The 17,662-nt window shown below is 37.6% G+C and overlaps 1 protein-coding gene across 2 annotated transcripts; it reads right to left on the bottom strand.

The window, feature by feature from the left end:
* Positions 1-1,094: 1,094 nt before the first annotated feature.
* Positions 1,095-17,362, bottom strand: LOC119773255 (beta-1,3-galactosyltransferase 2-like). Of its 2 annotated transcripts, XM_038270171.1 has the most exons (3): positions 17,238-17,298; positions 17,080-17,136; positions 1,095-3,170 (listed from the first exon to the last, which is right to left on the bottom strand). In XM_038270171.1, the coding sequence occupies exon 3, from the start codon at positions 3,077-3,079 to the stop codon at positions 2,063-2,065; it is 1,017 nt and encodes a 338-aa protein (XP_038126099.1). In that variant the 5' UTR covers positions 3,080-3,170; positions 17,080-17,136; positions 17,238-17,298; the 3' UTR covers positions 1,095-2,062. The 2 variants fall into 2 exon arrangements, with proteins under 2 accessions (XP_038126099.1, XP_038126098.1); XM_038270170.1 differs by lacking the exon at positions 17,080-17,136 and having other exon boundaries at positions 17,238-17,362.
* Positions 17,363-17,662: the final 300 nt, after the last annotated feature.

The raw sequence follows: 17,662 nt of genomic DNA, 5'->3' as shown, positions 1-17,662 counted from the left end.
GCGTCTGCTCTGCCAATAATGCAAGCGTAGAAGAAGAAATGCGCTGTTTACCTGTGCAAAGAAAGAAACAACGAAAGAAAAATGTCTGAGGACTTCAGTGTTGAGGAAGAGCATGAGTTCTTTGCCGAGCTGAATGCGTTGGTTTGGTCTGCCGGCTTCCGTAGCGTCGTGAGCGCGCATCTGCGCGCTTTCAGGAAATACTATACACTACTGTTTATGCTCTAAAAACATTCTAAATGACTTCGTTTCGAGTAAATTATGGACGCTACCCACTCAGGACACTTGGAATACATTGGACGAGCAGTATGGAGGAATATTGACACGTTTTTTGTGGACTTTTATGGACCTTTCTGTCTCGGTCACCATAGACCTCCATTATTTGAATGTCAGCAGACAGCAAGAAGCCTCCCAGATCTCCAGATGCATTTGAGATATCAAAAAAGTACTCCAGAGTGTTGTTCAGCATGGGGGTGAGTAGAAGATGAAGGCTAATCATGTTTTGGGTGTACTATTCCTTTAAATACTCTCCTTGCGCAATTCCTCAGTGCTGGTTCCTTGTCTATCCCTGACTCCTCGTGCTTGTTCCCCCTGATGTCTCCATTGTTCTGGTTAAGTTTTACATTTTAAATTGGATTTTGGATTCCTGCCTCTGTTACCTGTGATTCATTCATTAAAACTGCAAGAACTCACCACTGCCTCTCAGCCTCTGAATTTGGGTCCTCAAACCACAACCAAAGTTGACACAAACAATGAATTTGACTCCAGTTAACAGCTTACAGCCATATCAAACACATATATGAACAACATATATGTATGTTTTATTCTTTAATGAATCTTATTGTTAGTGACATATATAGGGAAAAAAAGTAGGTTTTGATTTTTTTCAATTAGCCCTATTTTGTCTTCACAACTGCAAAGCTGACAAAAATATATTAATATGGATGATTTAATAAAGTAAGGTTTGTTTTATTAGTAACTATAGATGTTGAAACAACATAACAGAATGCAACTGAGATTCAAGAATCTTTTTGTGAAATTAAGTGTAAGATATATTGTCCGCTGCCAGGTTTCAGTGAAAACCAGAGTACCTAATGTTTTTACTTATGTTCTTTTATTTGTTTTTGGATCAGTCATATTAGAAGACAAAAATGCTTATTTCACGTTAATTTACTAAATTACAACAAATCTGATCTTACTAAGTAAACGTTACCCAAACATATCCAGTAATATCAAACCCAGAAATATCAATTATTTGAAAACATCCATTTAGTTAATTACATTCATCCAACCAACAACCAGTCAAATTAAGGTCCAATTACACACAGTTTCATATGACCATTATTATTGAAATCTACAAATCATTAGTGTAATTTAAAGATGGCCCAGGGGTTACAATAAATGAATAAATGATTATATATAAAAAAAATAGGTAAAGATACACCTGATTTCTGGGCAATACAGCAAGCAAAAGACTTGAGACAGAGGTAAAGGTTTGTCCTGCAGCAGATGTACACGTTTTTGAATGGCTTAGGAGAAATCCAGATGAAAGGAAAACAAAATCAAATATAAAAATCACTTTCACATTTTGATCTAAAATTCAAGCTGAATGTTTAAAATCCATACAATGAACACAGTTTATTTACCATCAAGCCTAATTGTACTACCTTGATTTAACTTCAAGTTAATGTTTAGCCATACTGTTCCATTTTTTATGTTGACACACCATTCAGCTGTTTTCTCATCCATTGACAGGTAAAGCAGTTCAGCCCCCCAGTTTAAATGGCATGCAATCCACAGCTTTTTAAACCCAAACAAGCAAAAAAAGCATTTATACCGATACGAAAATACTGTAGTCCAGTGAAAGTTCAAATTTTGTATGATGAACTGTAATGGACAACCTCGCTTATGAGTCTGTAAAATTTATACACAAACACCTAAAGGATTATTAATTTCCTGCAGTTTACCCAAAAAAAAAAATCTAAATCTTGATCTAATACAATAAACATCTATCAATAAGTTAAACCCTGTGAGATTTGATGTTGCATCTGTAGTGCTAATAGCTCTAACAATGAGGTCCTGGCTTCTTAAAGTCCGACCAATAGTTTTTCAATTGCTCTGAAGAGCCAAGAATGTATGTTATGATCTGAGAGAATTCACAGCGATCATATCTTGAATTGTAAGCCTTAAACTGGGAAGGGTTTGGCGGAGGAGTTGGTGAAAGTCCAAGCTTTTTTGTGCACATTCCAATATAAGCATCCTCTATATTAAAGGGCTTAATTGATTTTGAGACCTCAACAAATTTAGCAGGAAGATCATTGGAGAAGACATAACCCATGCCCAGGGTATAAGTGGGATACTTGGGATCGGGGTACAGCTCTTCAGGAACGTACCACTTAGATTCCTTTGATCGGACAACAGGCCTGTCCCACATCAGCATTCCTGTCAGATAATTGACTTTTGGGATCCCTGGCTTCTGCAGCATGATTATGAGGTTATCAATATTTAAGAACATGTCGGAGTCCACCTTCATGGCGTAGGCTGCTGTAGGGCAGTGTGTGGCCAACCAGTCCATGATTACCATGGTTTTGATGGTAAGGTTGAGATATGTGTCAATGAAGTTGCTCTGGATCAGGTCCTGGTGCTGCTGATTTTCATTTTCGAGATTCTCTAGATCAGCTCCTTCTTCAAGACCCAGCATGAAGAGAGTGAGTACCACCTTGCTCTGAACCACTTTGTCTTTACCCCATGTCTGGCGTATTGCATTCCGAGCTGCAATGTCTTTTGGCTTAACCGGCACCATCAGAACCAAGAAAGGATTACTGTCTTTGCAAATCTCTGTGTTATCTATAATAAACTGGTAGTTGCGTGGATAGGCTAGATGGTACTGAAGACCCCCAGGCTGCACAGCTGGAAACTTTGTTATTTTCTGAAATGCATTTGTTATGAGTTTGTGTTTTGGGTGGACTTGATAAGGAGGGGCTTTAAACTGAGGTCTCTGGTTGAAAAGAACATAGTTCTGACTATAAAGGGAAAGTTTTTCTGACCAGGCTAGAGTATTGTCTGAAAAGGCAAAAAACATGACAAATACAAGTAGGCACAACGCAAGCAGTCCCACAAACCAGGAGTGAAATGGATTACTCTTATGATGATATGCGTCTTTGGCAAATTGTCTGAAAAGAAAAAAATAGAATGTGTTGGTAATTAACTCTTTAAAAATATAATACATATAATACATTAGAACTTAACAAATCACATTAAATCAGGTGCAGTATAATATCTGTAATGTTATTTTCACCAATTTCTTAACATGGAAGCTATCCACTCAAAAAAGACCAAAAACCCAGCCACACAAAAGTATTTTTAAAGCTTGAAATATTTAATATTTTCTATCATGACATCCATAAAACTTAATTTATTTACAATTAGAATCCATGCAATGTACCAACATGAAGTGGGATTTAATTGTAAAATAAAAGACAAAAGAAGCAAATTTAGCTTTATTTCATTACTTATAAAGTCTTTTAACACTAACCAGATTCAGCTCATAGACATATCATAAAAAATCTATGTAATCCAATTGCTGTTATAGGTCACCTAATTAGTAAAGAAAGCCAATCTGCATTTGGTCCCAATCACTAAATGCAAGTGTTTCTCTTGCACATGGATTACCTGTTGAATGCCACAGGGTTTAGTGTTTGGGCCTGTTCCTTTTACTATGTATATAGCTCCACTTAGTAAAATGATCAATGAACATGGGATTATTTTTATTGTTAAATTCCCCCCATTGATCTAACCAGTTAAGTAGACTATACTGTATGTCAGGTCCTACAGGTCAAATTACAGTTTGGACTTGTTTCTTTACTCTCCGCCATATTGTTACTTTTTCGTTGAGTTTGTTTATTTTTGTCAGGTGTTGCATATTTCTTAGCGTTTTCAGTTGATTTTGTCTTTACCTTCTCTAGTAATTATATCTTTTTTAAATAGGTTCTGATTTGATTTTCCCTGTTAAATCATTTCTCTCTCTGCCATAGCCATCAAATAATCAATAGATTTCATACACCTTTATTCTGAAAGACGTATTTATTGAGCAAAAGAACAACTGGTTACGCAGTAAACTACTGTGTCTAGGATTAAACTGTTCTCCACTAATAATGACAAGACTTTAGTTGTATATTTAAGAAGCAATACTATTTATTTGCAACATCAACATACCATGTGTTTTTTTATCTGCAACAAGCTGGTAAAAAAGTTGAACTGAAACCATTGAAAGGGTTGAAAGTCTTTTACTGCAAACACAATCAGACTATTTATATATATTCTTTTAAGCAATTATTTATGTCATGTTAATTTTGTTATGTTAAGTTTGGCATCTCATTTATCAAATACTGCCAATTAAATTGCTATAACGTTTATTAAGGTTCTGCAACAGACTGGTGACCTGTCCGAAGTGTGCCCCGCCTGGCTGGCTGGCTGGCTGGCTGGCTGGCTGGCTGGCTGGCTGGCTGGCTGGCTGGCTGGCTGGCTGGCTGGCTGGCTGGCTGGCTGGCTGGCTGGATGGATGGATGGATGGATGGATGGATGGATGGATGGATGGATGGATGGATGGATGGATGGATGGATGGATGGATGGATGGATGGATGGATGGATGGATGGATGGATGGATTCTAAGATTTGGGTTATGCATGGTTAGACAGGACCTTAAGGCTTGGTGGATCTGCTAGGAATAAGTAGGGGTGTGGAAAGAAATCATTTTGGCAAGATATCGTGGCTGATATATCAATCTTTTAGTTCCTCATATCGATTTCTTTTAAAGCAAAACATTTTTCCCTTAAACTAAGGGAAAATTGGCTACCTTTGTACCATTACTCTGGCAGATAGTGCTGTGGAGCCCTTTAGCTGTGCGGTGCAGTGCTATATCTGTAGTTGAGGCAGTCACAGTGGAAGACATGGACTGACTCAAACCCCAAGCAACATGGATACCAAAATAACTAAATGATCAATATCATCTGATGAACATATACACAGGTTGCTTTTTTATCTATACATTCAATTTTGATAGCAGGAAAAATATTGCAATATATGGTGATATTGCAATATAGTGATAATATTGTATGGTGACCCAAGTCACCCAGTATTGTAAAGCAACACCCATGCTTACCCCTAGGAATAAGGAACACTGGTTTATTTTCCAAAGATTGGCCAGCCTAACAAAACTAGTTCAAGACTAGTTAAATGACTTAGAATACACAGAAGGTCACAAAACTACTCAGCACATTACAAGTAGTAGTAGAATATCAGTGACTGTTATGGTGAGCATTTTATCATTTTATCAATAAAAAGTTAGAACTAAAGAGATTCAAAAGGAACAAAAAAAAAAAAAAAACAGATTACCCTTTCCAACACACAGCTTGCAAGACTTAGGGCATAGGCGTAACTTCCTTAAGGACTGGTGTGGACATGTCCCCACCAATCTTGACCGGTAGGGGGACAGTCCCCACCAATATTTTGTACACGTATTTTGCTTTCGGTGCTGTGTATATCTGATTAAAACCCCATTCATGCCGCTCCTCAGAAAGAAAATAAAAAAAGTTCTCCCCGCTGCTCACCGTCCATAAACCCCGACAAAAAAACTCAGAAAAAAGAATCTGTTGCCTCTCGCTTTCTCCCCATCACCCCCCTCCGCCCTCTCTCCATAACACCTGTCGCTTCCCTCCAAAAATGCTAACCCATTCAGGGACAGCAGTGGACTCAGACTTGCAGGTGAGAGGGACTTGTGGAAATATTAAGACCTAATTTTAGTCAGGAGAGACTTAAAGTAGTAAAAGAATAGAGAATAGTGTAAAAATAAGTTAATACCGTATTTAAAATATAACTGAACCGTTGGAAAAAAAAACTCAAACCACTTTTTTCCGGCCCTGTTATGTCAGCTACACTAGAGTCCTGCAACGGGGGGGTACCCGCGAAAAATACATAAAAAAAATAATAAACGGGTCGGGCGGATATTTTTTTAGTGCGGGCGGGTAGTTGGTGATTTTTTCTTATGCGTGTGTGTTGTTATGGACATCAGAAATGTTATATTAATCAGGCACTGTGTGCAGCGCAGCGTACAATAGCCTATGATGGGTTAACGGGTCGGGTTGCGGGTTAAATATCGTCGGGTCGGGTTCGGATTTGAATTGAAGATATCCGCGGGTGACGGGTCGGGTTCGGTAGTCATCCTAACGGGTTCGGGCGGTTGCGGGTTGGTAAAACTCGACCCGTGCAGGTCTCTAAGCTACACTACATTCAGTATCGTTGCCATAGAAACAGACAACAGCGCCAATATATCAGAATTAAACTAAAACATACGCAAATAATTTCCCACATAAAAAACAGGACTTTCAGTCCATTACAGCTTTCGCTGCTATAAGCTTTCGCAGCAGTGATTGATTAATTTAAACACCTGCTCTACTGATGGTCTATCAGAGTTGGTGTTTAGGTTGAACATAAAGAACACCTTTTATTTGAAGCTTCTTGTAGCTACTGTTTTAATCCCGGCTTCACTTAAAACTTTTTCCTGACCTTGTTATATATTTGTCATAGTGTTGCCATTCAGTAGCAAGCACTGCGCCCCTTTTTCTTTTATATGTACACGTACATTTAAGATTTAGCGTGTTATGTTGACATCTCATGAGCAAGCTGCTTTTTGCAATCTAGCAGGGAGGTAAGGATAGGATCTTGCAGGTGTGACGTCACTCTGCAGGGGGTCCAAAGATAAAAGATTTAAACAATTTTGGCATTGGAATTTCAGATTTAAGGGAGTTAGAAAGTTCACTTAGTAAAAGTGCAAATAATAAATCTGATTACCGATTACTTTTAAGCTGGTTGAACATACTGCGACAGACTGGTGACCTGTCCAGGGTGATCCCACCTCTCACCCAGAACGTGGCTAGAGATATGCTCCAGCACCTCCTGATCCCACTGAGGGATAAGGTTAAAGAAAATGGATGGTTGAACATAGTCCGCTCTCCCAGATTCTATCAAATCAGTATTGATACCCTCAGGGGCGGATTTAGGAAATTTGGGGCCCCAGGCAAAGACAGGCAGGGGGCCCCCTGAGAAGTAAACCCATAAAACAGACCCATTCTACAGATAGAGAAATGTTAATAGAATAGACATCCATTATTTGTTCTAGGTTTTGTCCCTCTCTTCTTGTCCCTTTTTCCTCTCTATTTATCAGCGTTCTGATGGCATTTTAGCCAAAGGATTTTTATCAAAAACATAATTAATGTGCACAAATAAGGATTAGTTGTATTAACTATACATGTAAACAGAGTTTTATGGGGCCCCCAGGAACTTGGGGCCCTAGGCAACTGCCTAGTATTGCCTAATGGTAAATCCCCCCCTGGATACCCTGCTGGTGGATGTTCTTGACAGAAAGACGGAGTTGCTTAATCATATTCTGCTTAAGGCCCCATAAGATCTTGTCCGAGTCCTGGTTTAAAAGTAAATTCATTTTAAAAAGTGACCTAAAATTGACCGTCAATAAATGTTCTACAAAATTGATATATTTATTTGATTTCTTTGATTTGTACTGTCTGTGATATTTTTTGCACAAAATATATAAGTGAATATTGTAACAGTTATGTTTTCAACTGTAAGCATTAAATTGATAAATGTTATTCACATTTTTTTGGCTTTATCCTTTCCAACAAAAAAAAAAAAAAAGGCGTTGCGCAGGTAGCTCCCGTTCCTTATGAGCCGTCCCCACCAACTTTCAACACAAAGTTACACCCTTGAATTTGGGGATAATATTATGTGGACTATCAGGACATGGTTATAATATATATAAGAGGACGCAATGATCTCATAAGCAACCATGCTCTGTGTTAATTGGTATCTGTAACAGATAGAGGATTTTATTCATGTTTAACGAAAAGGAAATCGCAGGAATAAAGGCTGTGAAGGGTAAATTAAATGGAACTGAACCTCTAGTACATAGAGGGTGCTACTGCTGTTGTTGGTGAGACATATCGTGTTCACTTCCTGTTTGGACTGTTGAACAGGGTTGTTACTGTCCAGGCTATTTCGTCTGAATTAAGATATTTTTTTCGGTGATATCTCTGTATCTAAATTAGTGATAATGGTATGTGTATTAAGTATGGTATATTTTTAGCTTTGGAGGCGATGGTAACAGAGTTAGAATCCAGGCTTCAGATTGTTGAACATCCAGGTGTTAAAATAGGCCCCCCACGTAGTTGTCCTCTAAAAGTGCCTGAGCAGCCAGGCGATTGGGTAACTGTACATAGAAAGCGTAGACGTGGATCTCTGCCCGCTGGTCACCAGCAACCCACTCATGTTTCTAACTGATTTTCCCCGCTCAGTGATGCACCCACTGAGAAGCCCACTCTGGTAACTGGCAACTCCATAGTCAGAAATGTTGCATTAGAGAAACCAGGGACCATGGTCAAATGTTTGCCAGGGGCCAGAATGGGCGACGTCAAATCCTACCTGAAAATGCTGGCTAAGGATAAGGTTAAATACAGTGAGATGAGGTGTGCAGGTGACGCAGGGGTTAGTGTGAATGACCCATCTACAGAGGCCTTAGTCCTTGATGCGGCCGACCCGGGTTCAAATCCAACCTGTGGTCCTTTGCTGCATGTCTCTCCCCCTCTCTCATAGCCCCTTTCCTGTCAGCCTACTGTCGAAAAAATGAGCCACTAGTGCTGTAAAAAACAGATAAAAAATACCGTAAAATTGTTATTCACACTGGTGGTAATTACACTCTGTTACACCAATCGGAGGTCCCTAAAATTAGTGTCGCTTCAATGTGTAAGATCTATTTCTTCAAAAAGTCTGCTAGTTAATGACTGGAAAATCACATTGATTTATTTTCCTTTCAAAAACTTGGCTAGAGCCAAAGGATTAAGCATAAAGGAGGAAACTCCTTCTAGTTATTTTAATTTTCACATACCCAGAATTTCTGGGTGAGGAGGAGTAGCAACAATCTTTTAGTCTGACTTACAGATTACTCAGAAGGCAGTTAATAATTACAAATCCTTTTCACATTTAATACAATTGCCAAACTCACCCAGAGCCATAGCTCTGTTGGACCGTCCATCCCACCTGCTCTTAACAGTAATAATTCTATTGGATTCTTTATAAATAAGATTGATCTTATTAAAAATAAGATCATTAGCACTCCTCTAACCATGATTGGTTTATCTCTGGAAGGTGAGGCACCATCTGAGGTAGCTATAGAATCTGAACCGGGTTTTAACTGGTTTGATCCAGTTGAACTTTCAGAGTTAGCAAAACTGTTTTCTTCATCTAAGCCTTTAACTTGTATGTTAGATCCAGTTCCAATCAGTTAATTAAAGGAGGCATTCACTTTAATCTTGCCCTCCATTTAGATGTGATTAATCTATCCCTGCTACAGGGATATGTACCAAAGGCTTTTAAAGTTGCTGTAATTAAACCTTTACTTAAGAAACTGTCTCTTGAGCCAGATGACATGGTTAATTATAGACCTATATCCAATCTTCCTTTCTCATCTAAAATTCTTGAGAAATAGTGGCTAAACAAGTGTATGACCTCTTACACAATAATGAACTTTTTGAAGAGTTTCAGTCTGGCTTTTGAGCTCATCATAGCACTGAAACAGTTCTGTTGAAAGGCACTAATTAGGTTCTCATGGCCTCAGATAATGGACTTGTATCTGTGCTCGTCCTGTTGGATCTCAGTACTGCATTTGATACAGTTGATCATAATATTCTTTTAGAAAGACTTGAATATTTTGTAGGAATTAGAGCTGGGCGATATGGCGATATATATCGTGAGGACGAGAGAAACATGTCTATCGTGACCTTTCTCCTCTATTTTTTCTATCGTGATAAACTTCTTTATTATTATTATTACTGCTAATATACATTTTAATATAATCTGTTAATATAACATTTTGCGTTTTTGCTATGCAAACTCTAAGTGTATATAACGAAAAAAAAAAGAGAATAAAAAGATAATGTGTAGAGAACGTGGTTTTGCGACACTACACCGCTTTACGTCACGCGGCTTTGCACCATACGTTTGCGACATTACTGATGGAGAGAGCCCGTGAAATTTCTTTCTGGCTTGAAAAAAAATTAATGATGGACACCCAAGAAGATTTTACCGTTAAAGCGGAGCTGCCTGGCTTATATGCTAGTTGTCGGGCTGAAGTGGAGAGAGAGGTACGCAGTGGTGCGACGCATTATGCGTTGACTACGGACATGTGGATGAGTAGAGCAACACAGCCTTATATGAGTCTCACCATCCTTATCACGGACAGGACCCTCCGCGCTCGGTGTCTACAGACCGTGTACTTTCCTGAGGACCACACCGGAGTGATGCTCGCCCAAGGTATGAGCCTGACATTGCTATGCACTTTTGTACGTTCGCTAGTTTTACTATTATTGGTTTTACTAATATGCTTACACCAATGAACTGTGTGCTTTTACAGCATACGCATCCATTACTGGACCTCACTGATATTATAATTTATTCTGAAGGGGGGAAAAGTGAAGGCTACTGCACCTGTGAGTGTTGTGTTTACACACAAAGGTGCTGTAGCATTCACTTTTTCCCCTTTAGAGTAAATCATACTGTGTGTATTAGTGTGTACTGTTTGTTATAGTTTGTTGTATAGTACTGTTGTGTTCCATGTTTTTAAACTGTGCAGCACATTTCTCTTGTGACTGCTGAAAAATAAAGAGAACAACTGAAACACCCATAATTGTGGTACAGGTCGTATGATGGATCACATTTTTAACTACACTGACACTCCTATCCAGTAGAACATGTGGGCATTTTAATTAATGTATTACCAGTGCAGACACATTTCTTCTTAAATAGGCGAGGCGCCTCCTAGTGGAAAACAAGGTAAGTGAAAGACAAGAGAAAAAACTGGCCTTGGAATTTTATAAAATGTCAATAACAAATGAATATTAAATGATTAATTACTGCAGCGCAATAGCCAAGATTCTATACTGTTCACTGTCATGGCCGCAAATTGCATAACTGGTGTTCTTGGTTTGGGGTTGGGATTCTCATATTAGGAAACAAGATGATGGGTAAAAAATAGGCGATGAAAGATTTTTTTCAACCCTGTCCATCTGACGGACTATGAAAACATAAAATGCAACATCAGTTGTGGTATATCGTGATATATATCGTTATCGTGATATAAAATAATCCATATCGTGATATAGTATTTTTTCCATATCGCCCAGCCCTAGTAGGAATTACAGTATATTAATGACAAATCTTCCTCATGCTCCAGGGTTACCTGCGGAGTACCACAGGGATCAGTGCTAGGACCAATTCCCTTTACTATATATATGCTCTCAATCGGTAGAATTATTAGACAGCATGGGATAAGTTTTCACTGTTATGCTGATGATAACCAGCTATATCTGTCTATAAATCCAGATTAAGCTAACCCATTACATAAATTACAGGCATGTCTTGAAGACATAAAAACGTGGATGACTCTTAACTTTCTGCTTCTGAATGCAGACAAAACAGAAGTTATAGTCTTGGACCAGAGTCTTTGAAAAAGAAGCTGATTAGCCAGTCACTTCATTTGGATGGGATTAAACTGATTTCAGATAATAAAGTAAAAAATCTTGGTTTTATTTTTGATCAGGACATTTCATTTGAATCCCATATCAAAGAGGTTTCTAGAATTTTCTTTTTTCATGGAATATTGCAAAAATGAGAAATATGCTGAGAATGCTGAGAAACTAGTCCATGCATTTGTTACTTCAAGGCTGGACTATTGTAATTCTTTACTATCAGGAAGTCCACAAACTGTAGTTAAAAGCCTTCAGTTGATCCAAAATACTGCAGCCAGATTTCTGAGGAAAATTAAAAAGAGAGATCATATCTCTCCTATCCTGGCTTCTCTTCATTGGCTTCCAGTTAATTCCAGAATAGAATTTTAAATCCTCATTCTCACATATAAAGCCTTTAATGGCCAAGCTCCATCTTATATCAGAGATATGATTGTTCAATATGTTCCTAACAGAGCACATTGCTCTCAATCTGCATGTTTACTAGTGGTTCCTTGAATGTCTAAAAGTAGAATGGGAGGCAAATATTTTAGTTATCAGGCTCCTCTCCTGTGGAACCATCTATCAGTTTTAGTCCGTGAGGCAGACACCCCGTCTACTTTTAAGGCTAGGCTTAAAATGTTCTGTTTTGATTAAGCTTATACTTAGAGTGGCTCAGGTTATCCTGAGCTATCTCTATAGTTATGGTGCTATAGTTCTAGAGTTCTGGAGGACATAGGGACCACTATTTCATCATTCTGCTTCATTCCATCACTATGCAGAATCTGTTAGTTCAATCTCTAACGTTCTGCTCTCTCTGCTTTTTCTCATAGTAGCTGTTCCTGTTTGGCTGTGACGCCATCCTGGAGAGAAATATCAGCTGTGCTGCTGCCATCAACACATTTGTTTATAGATGTTTGAGTTCTGCCTGTTTTTCAGTGTAGTCCTGTTTCTCTGACTGTGACTGGCTGGATGTGCTCTCTTCATCCACTGACATGAGAGTTGGCTCGGAGCTCGTCTGCCTGGCTGTGTGTTTCCATGATGAGGTCGCCTTTCACAGTTGGTTTTTGTATCTCTGCTGCTGTCTCCTTGAACCCCAGTCGGCCCCGCCATATGGCCACTCACACTGAGCCTGGTTCTGCTGGAGGCTTCTTCCAATTAAAAGGGAGTTTTTCCTCTCCACTGTTGCTACAAGCATGCTTAGTGTGAGGGATTGCATCCGAGTCAATGAGTCGATGCAATCAACTGGTTTTCCTTAGATAGAAAACTTTGAATCAATTTGACTGTATGATCTGGTTGAACTGTAAAGTGTCTTGAAATGACATGCGTCTTGAATTGGCTCTATATAAATAAACTGAATTGAATTGAACATATCTGCCACTTTAAGCTGATAGAATGTAATAATATTATTTAAGCATTTTTGTTCTCTTTGATAATTTGTCTACTGTAACCCCCAAAAAGGGAGAAAACACCCAGCTTAATAAAGTAAATCATTTTGCCCAAAGTGAAGTATTGATATAGTTTATTTATTTAAAGCATCCAAAAATAACCCAAATGACATTTGATAAAAAAAACTGACCTATTACAAAAAAAACAGATTTTGTGAAAAACAAAATCTGTTTTTTTGAGGCATAAAACTGAGGTGATATATTAAGATGCTCTTTTTTTTTTGTAGCACAGCACTGTAGCAATGGAAAAATTGATATTCAGCTTCATTCACTATTCACTATAGCTTATATTTAGTAAAAAAAACAAACCTTTAAACAAAAAATTAGCTTCAGAATAAAAAAAATTATTCCAACTATATCCTCTTTACAGTATCAAATTAGTCAGTTTTAGGTATTTCAATAATAAAGAATAACCCTTTGATTTAGAGTCATTGTCTAAATGGTCTTTAATGTTGAGCTGTAATTTGTTGCCTTGTAATCTTAGTAAAAAGATGTTTTATTAATTTCTCTTAAAAAACAAAAATCCCTCTCACCTGTGACATGTTTCCCTTATTTATATAACGTACTATTTAATCCTGTATGAACAAAGCGTAACTGAGATATGATTAGTTCTTTCTTTCTATTCCTTCCTGTTTTCCTTGTAATGCCAAATTTCTTTGAATGCTATGAATTGTTTTCCATATTTATTAGCCATTTCAGTGAAGAATCATAACCTGCTTTAAAATTAAATTCTCAAACTACAAACAAAACAGCATTTCAGGGTATATGCAGAAATAACTCTAATTTAATGCTCTTTTAATGCTCTTAGAAATAATTAATTTTTCAAGCCATCAACAAGTACCCATGACTCTCATATATATATATATATATATATATATATATATATATATATATATATATATATATATATAGATAGATATAGAAGTTCCGCGCAAAACAATATTGTGATATAATATATCTGATGAAATTGTTAAAATAAAGCATTTTAAATACCATGATAATCACATAATGCATTCCTATGTCATTAAAGCCTTAATTTAAAAAATATAATTTAATGACTTATGATTTTTAATGACACGCGGAAACCCTGTATTTCAATCCTTAGAAGAATCGGAATAAACTTGAACATATCCATAGTATTTATTATCTAAAATTGCTGAACCTTACTCATATCTGAAATATTTTCCTTGTTTTTACGTTTAAGCAGCAGGGTTACATCTGTATCAGTTTCAGGCAACAAAGATGGATGAACTGTTGACCGAAGAACTGTTTCGCTGACATTTATTTGAGATCATTCAAAATAAATGGGAAAATGTTTTCTACTGTTCATCCTAAAGAATTCAATTTATTTCCCTTTTCCGAACGTGGTTTTATAATCTCTTAGCATGGATGATTTTCAAGATGATTCTAGAAATCAGTATGTATAAAGCATTTGTAATCTTCTCAACTGAATGGGGCATTTCTTCCAATCACCTTGGGAGATGCTGATGTTGGTGTTGTTTTTTATGGCACCTGATCATAAATTAATGAAGCTAATGCTGAACAAAAAAAATACATCCATAATAAAAAAAAAAAAGAGCTAATTAACCCTGTTCCGTAAAAATAAAAATATCCACTGGACTGGTAACGGTTACCATTTGCATGTTTCCAAGCGATACAAGGCTTTGTCTATATAAGACTCAAACTCACTGCGGATCCAGACATTTGAATTAAGAAAGCTTCCTGGAGAGGTAGCGAAACGTCTTCAAATCTTGGAAACCAAGTCCAGTGGATTTTTTTATTTAGTTTTTACGGAATGACTATGACCTGGATGACTGAGAACCTTCATCAGCATAACTAACCCTGTGTATATTGACTTCAATGCTTTTCTCAGCTCAGGGGCGGAGCTAGATGGGGGGCCAGGGGTGGCCATGGTCACCCTTAGCCAATCATGGGCCACCCCCAAGGGCGTAGGTTTGATTTCAACTTTGGTAGGGACACTATTCTTCAGTTTCATTGGTCCTTTGCAAAAATATGCATGCTCTTTTTTTATGCTTAATGTGAGCTTCAGGGCTCATTTTGTTTAAAGAGAACAGCAGCATTTCTTGCTACATTAATACAAATCTTATAAGCACTACATGCACTAGATGCTGTTTATCAATATTTAAAGCATCACTGACTCTGATGAATGTGGAATGAGGACTTTTTCCACTTTGAAAAGGATTGCATTTAAATTTACCTGCGACTAAGACAGGGTCTGTTTAACCAAATATAGTCTAATATGTGGATTTATCCTGTGTTTTCTTCTGAAAATAGAGCATTGTGCAGAGGTAAACCCCACTCTTATTTTTTTTATCTAATATGCTCTCTCTGGATCATGCAAAAAAAATACATTCAAGGGACAGCAAATAAATGTATTGTATTTACATGTGCACTGGAACTATAAGAGGAACTGACTCTGAGCATTTAAAGTATTAATATTAGAAGTTGTACATCTGGGCTGTAGTTACTCCGTGTAGCTAAATTCATGTATTTTATCTATGGCTGAAACAATTAATCATATTAACAAATTATTTAAATAAATGTGCCCACTAAAATGTGCCTTTGGCCGACAGAGCGACCCACTTAGAGCAGGAATTATACCAATATTGTAAAAAATATGTAAACATTTAGCATTTAAGAAGTAAAAAAAAAAAAAAGTTTTTGTCTGTCAATATTCTCCATCCAGAACTCCTCCAAAGGAAACGTTTAAACGTTTCTGTTTCACCTGGTTTCATTTCATAAAAGATCTTCTTTAAGGAGCCTTTGGCTATCTGATTAAAAGATAAAATAAAAGAAATCCTAACGTTGTTAACTTACATTTCTCAAGTTCCACAAATCAAAAAACTCTCTCCTGCTTCTTTACAGAACTCCAGTCGGAAGCTTTCACCTGTTTTAGAATAGATAATAAGTTTTTTAATTTGGACTAGTTTCGTAGCCCAATATTAATTTATTTTAGCGTCTTTTTTTTCGCGCTCCAAGCACCCGCGCGCGCGCACATACAGACTAGAAAACATGCAATCAGAAAGAGAGAAGGCGTAACTTCAGGCAGAATAATCAGTTAAACCGTGCAGCACAGTTGATGCGCTGCTATGTGAAAGGGACAGGAAAGAGCAGGCAGCTGCAGCTACCAGGCAGAGAAGCTGCGAGAGGAAAAGAAGTGGCTGCTGTATAGTAAATTATAAACATGTTGCTCACATCCAATTATTGGTAGGGACAAATAGGTCCTTCCAAAATTTTGGTAGGGACATGTCCCTATGGTCCCTATGCAAACCTACGCCCATGGCCACCCCTGTGGCCATCCTTGCCATTTTTCCCTCTAATACAGATGGCGGCAGCAGTAATTTAATTTTTCATATATTAACAATTACTTGACAACAAAAATACTGTTAATTATTCTCATCAATATACTAACATTAAAGATTATAAATACAGAATTCATGCTCTTATCAGAACTAGATTTTTAGTTATATGGGATAAGAGAAAATAATGTGTCTCTGCAAGTCATCTAGGAGTTTTGAGTGAAATCATAGATAAATAACTATTTTAATAAAAACGTATTTAATAATCAATTAATGTAGATATTAGTACATGTAAATATAAATTTTATGCCAAAGGATGTAATGACAATAGAAAAGCCCCAGAACTCAAACCTGAAAGAATTGTATCCACTATACGTTTAATTTAGATGCCCTGGATTTTTAAATATATGCTTCTATTTGTTAGCAAAGGGTGTAGGAAAGTATAGTTTGTCTTTATTTTGAAAATATGGATGTTTTGCTCGTTAATTTTCCTGTTGCAACTGTTTAGATTGACCCTAAGGTTCTGGTGCCTATCTGCTTTCGGCCACCCCCTCAGTGTAAGTTATTGCCTGGCCACCCTTATAAAAAATTTCTGGCTACGCCTCTGTCTCAGCTGCCCACTCAGCTTTCTAATGTTTAGAAATGATCTGAGCCATCATCCATCTCCATGTCATGCATTTGTTCTGCACAGCATCTGAAGCAGGTGAGTCTAATCTGCACAGTCAGTTAAAGATTGGACTCACCTGGTTCAGTGGAAGGCCAAATGGACTTTTTGGTTACACATCGCCCACTTCTGCAACCTGCCGTCGCAATTAGAGGCGCAGCCAGAGCCTCATATTAATATTTGGGACTGGTTTCTTCTCATTGGATGATTAAAGCCGAGGTCAAAGATTGCCGTTACCTTCTCTGACAAATCTCTTCTCCCGAACCGGCTTCTTGACTCCCCATAACTGCTGCGACCCGACCCGACCCGGGCCCCTAGTAGACTCCAGCTTAGAGTCGCACCTTCAAAACTTCCGGCATCACCTCCCAGACTTTAGGAATGAATGAATGGGAGCTCACGGTCACGCTCTACATGCTGCAAAACGTAAAGTGATTCAGGGGCATACCTAAGGAGGAGGAGCCTAGAATAATGCAAGATCTCCATCTGCTATGCGGAAATAGAAAAAAGGTGAAAAGCATAAGAAACTTACAAAAAAAAAAAAAAAATGCACTTACAATATTGCATGCAAAATCTCTGATCTTTGACACTAAGATCATTGCATGTTTAAAGGAAGTGATGCTTTGCCGTTTTGATTGTAAACTAACCTTTTTTAGCTAATTTAT

Source organism: Cyprinodon tularosa, unplaced genomic scaffold (assembly GCF_016077235.1).
Source record: "Cyprinodon tularosa strain WSP-4 unplaced genomic scaffold, ASM1607723v1 ctg753, whole genome shotgun sequence".
Taxonomy (NCBI): Eukaryota; Metazoa; Chordata; class Actinopteri; order Cyprinodontiformes; family Cyprinodontidae; genus Cyprinodon; species Cyprinodon tularosa.
Note: the sequence above shows the minus strand (reverse complement) of the source record. Positions and strands in the feature narration are given on the sequence as shown.

What these genes read in the sequence shown, in the direction of transcription:
- LOC119773255 (XM_038270170.1), bottom strand. Translation starts at nt 17,284, where the DNA reads ATGGGGAGTCAAGAAGCCGGTTCGGGAGAAGAGATTTGTCAGAGAAG. An exon ending in GAAGAGATTTGTCAGAGAAG is followed by an intron (nt 3,171 to 17,237) that starts GTAACGGCAATC and finishes TTTTCTTTTCAG; the next exon opens with ACAATTTGCCAAAGACGCAT.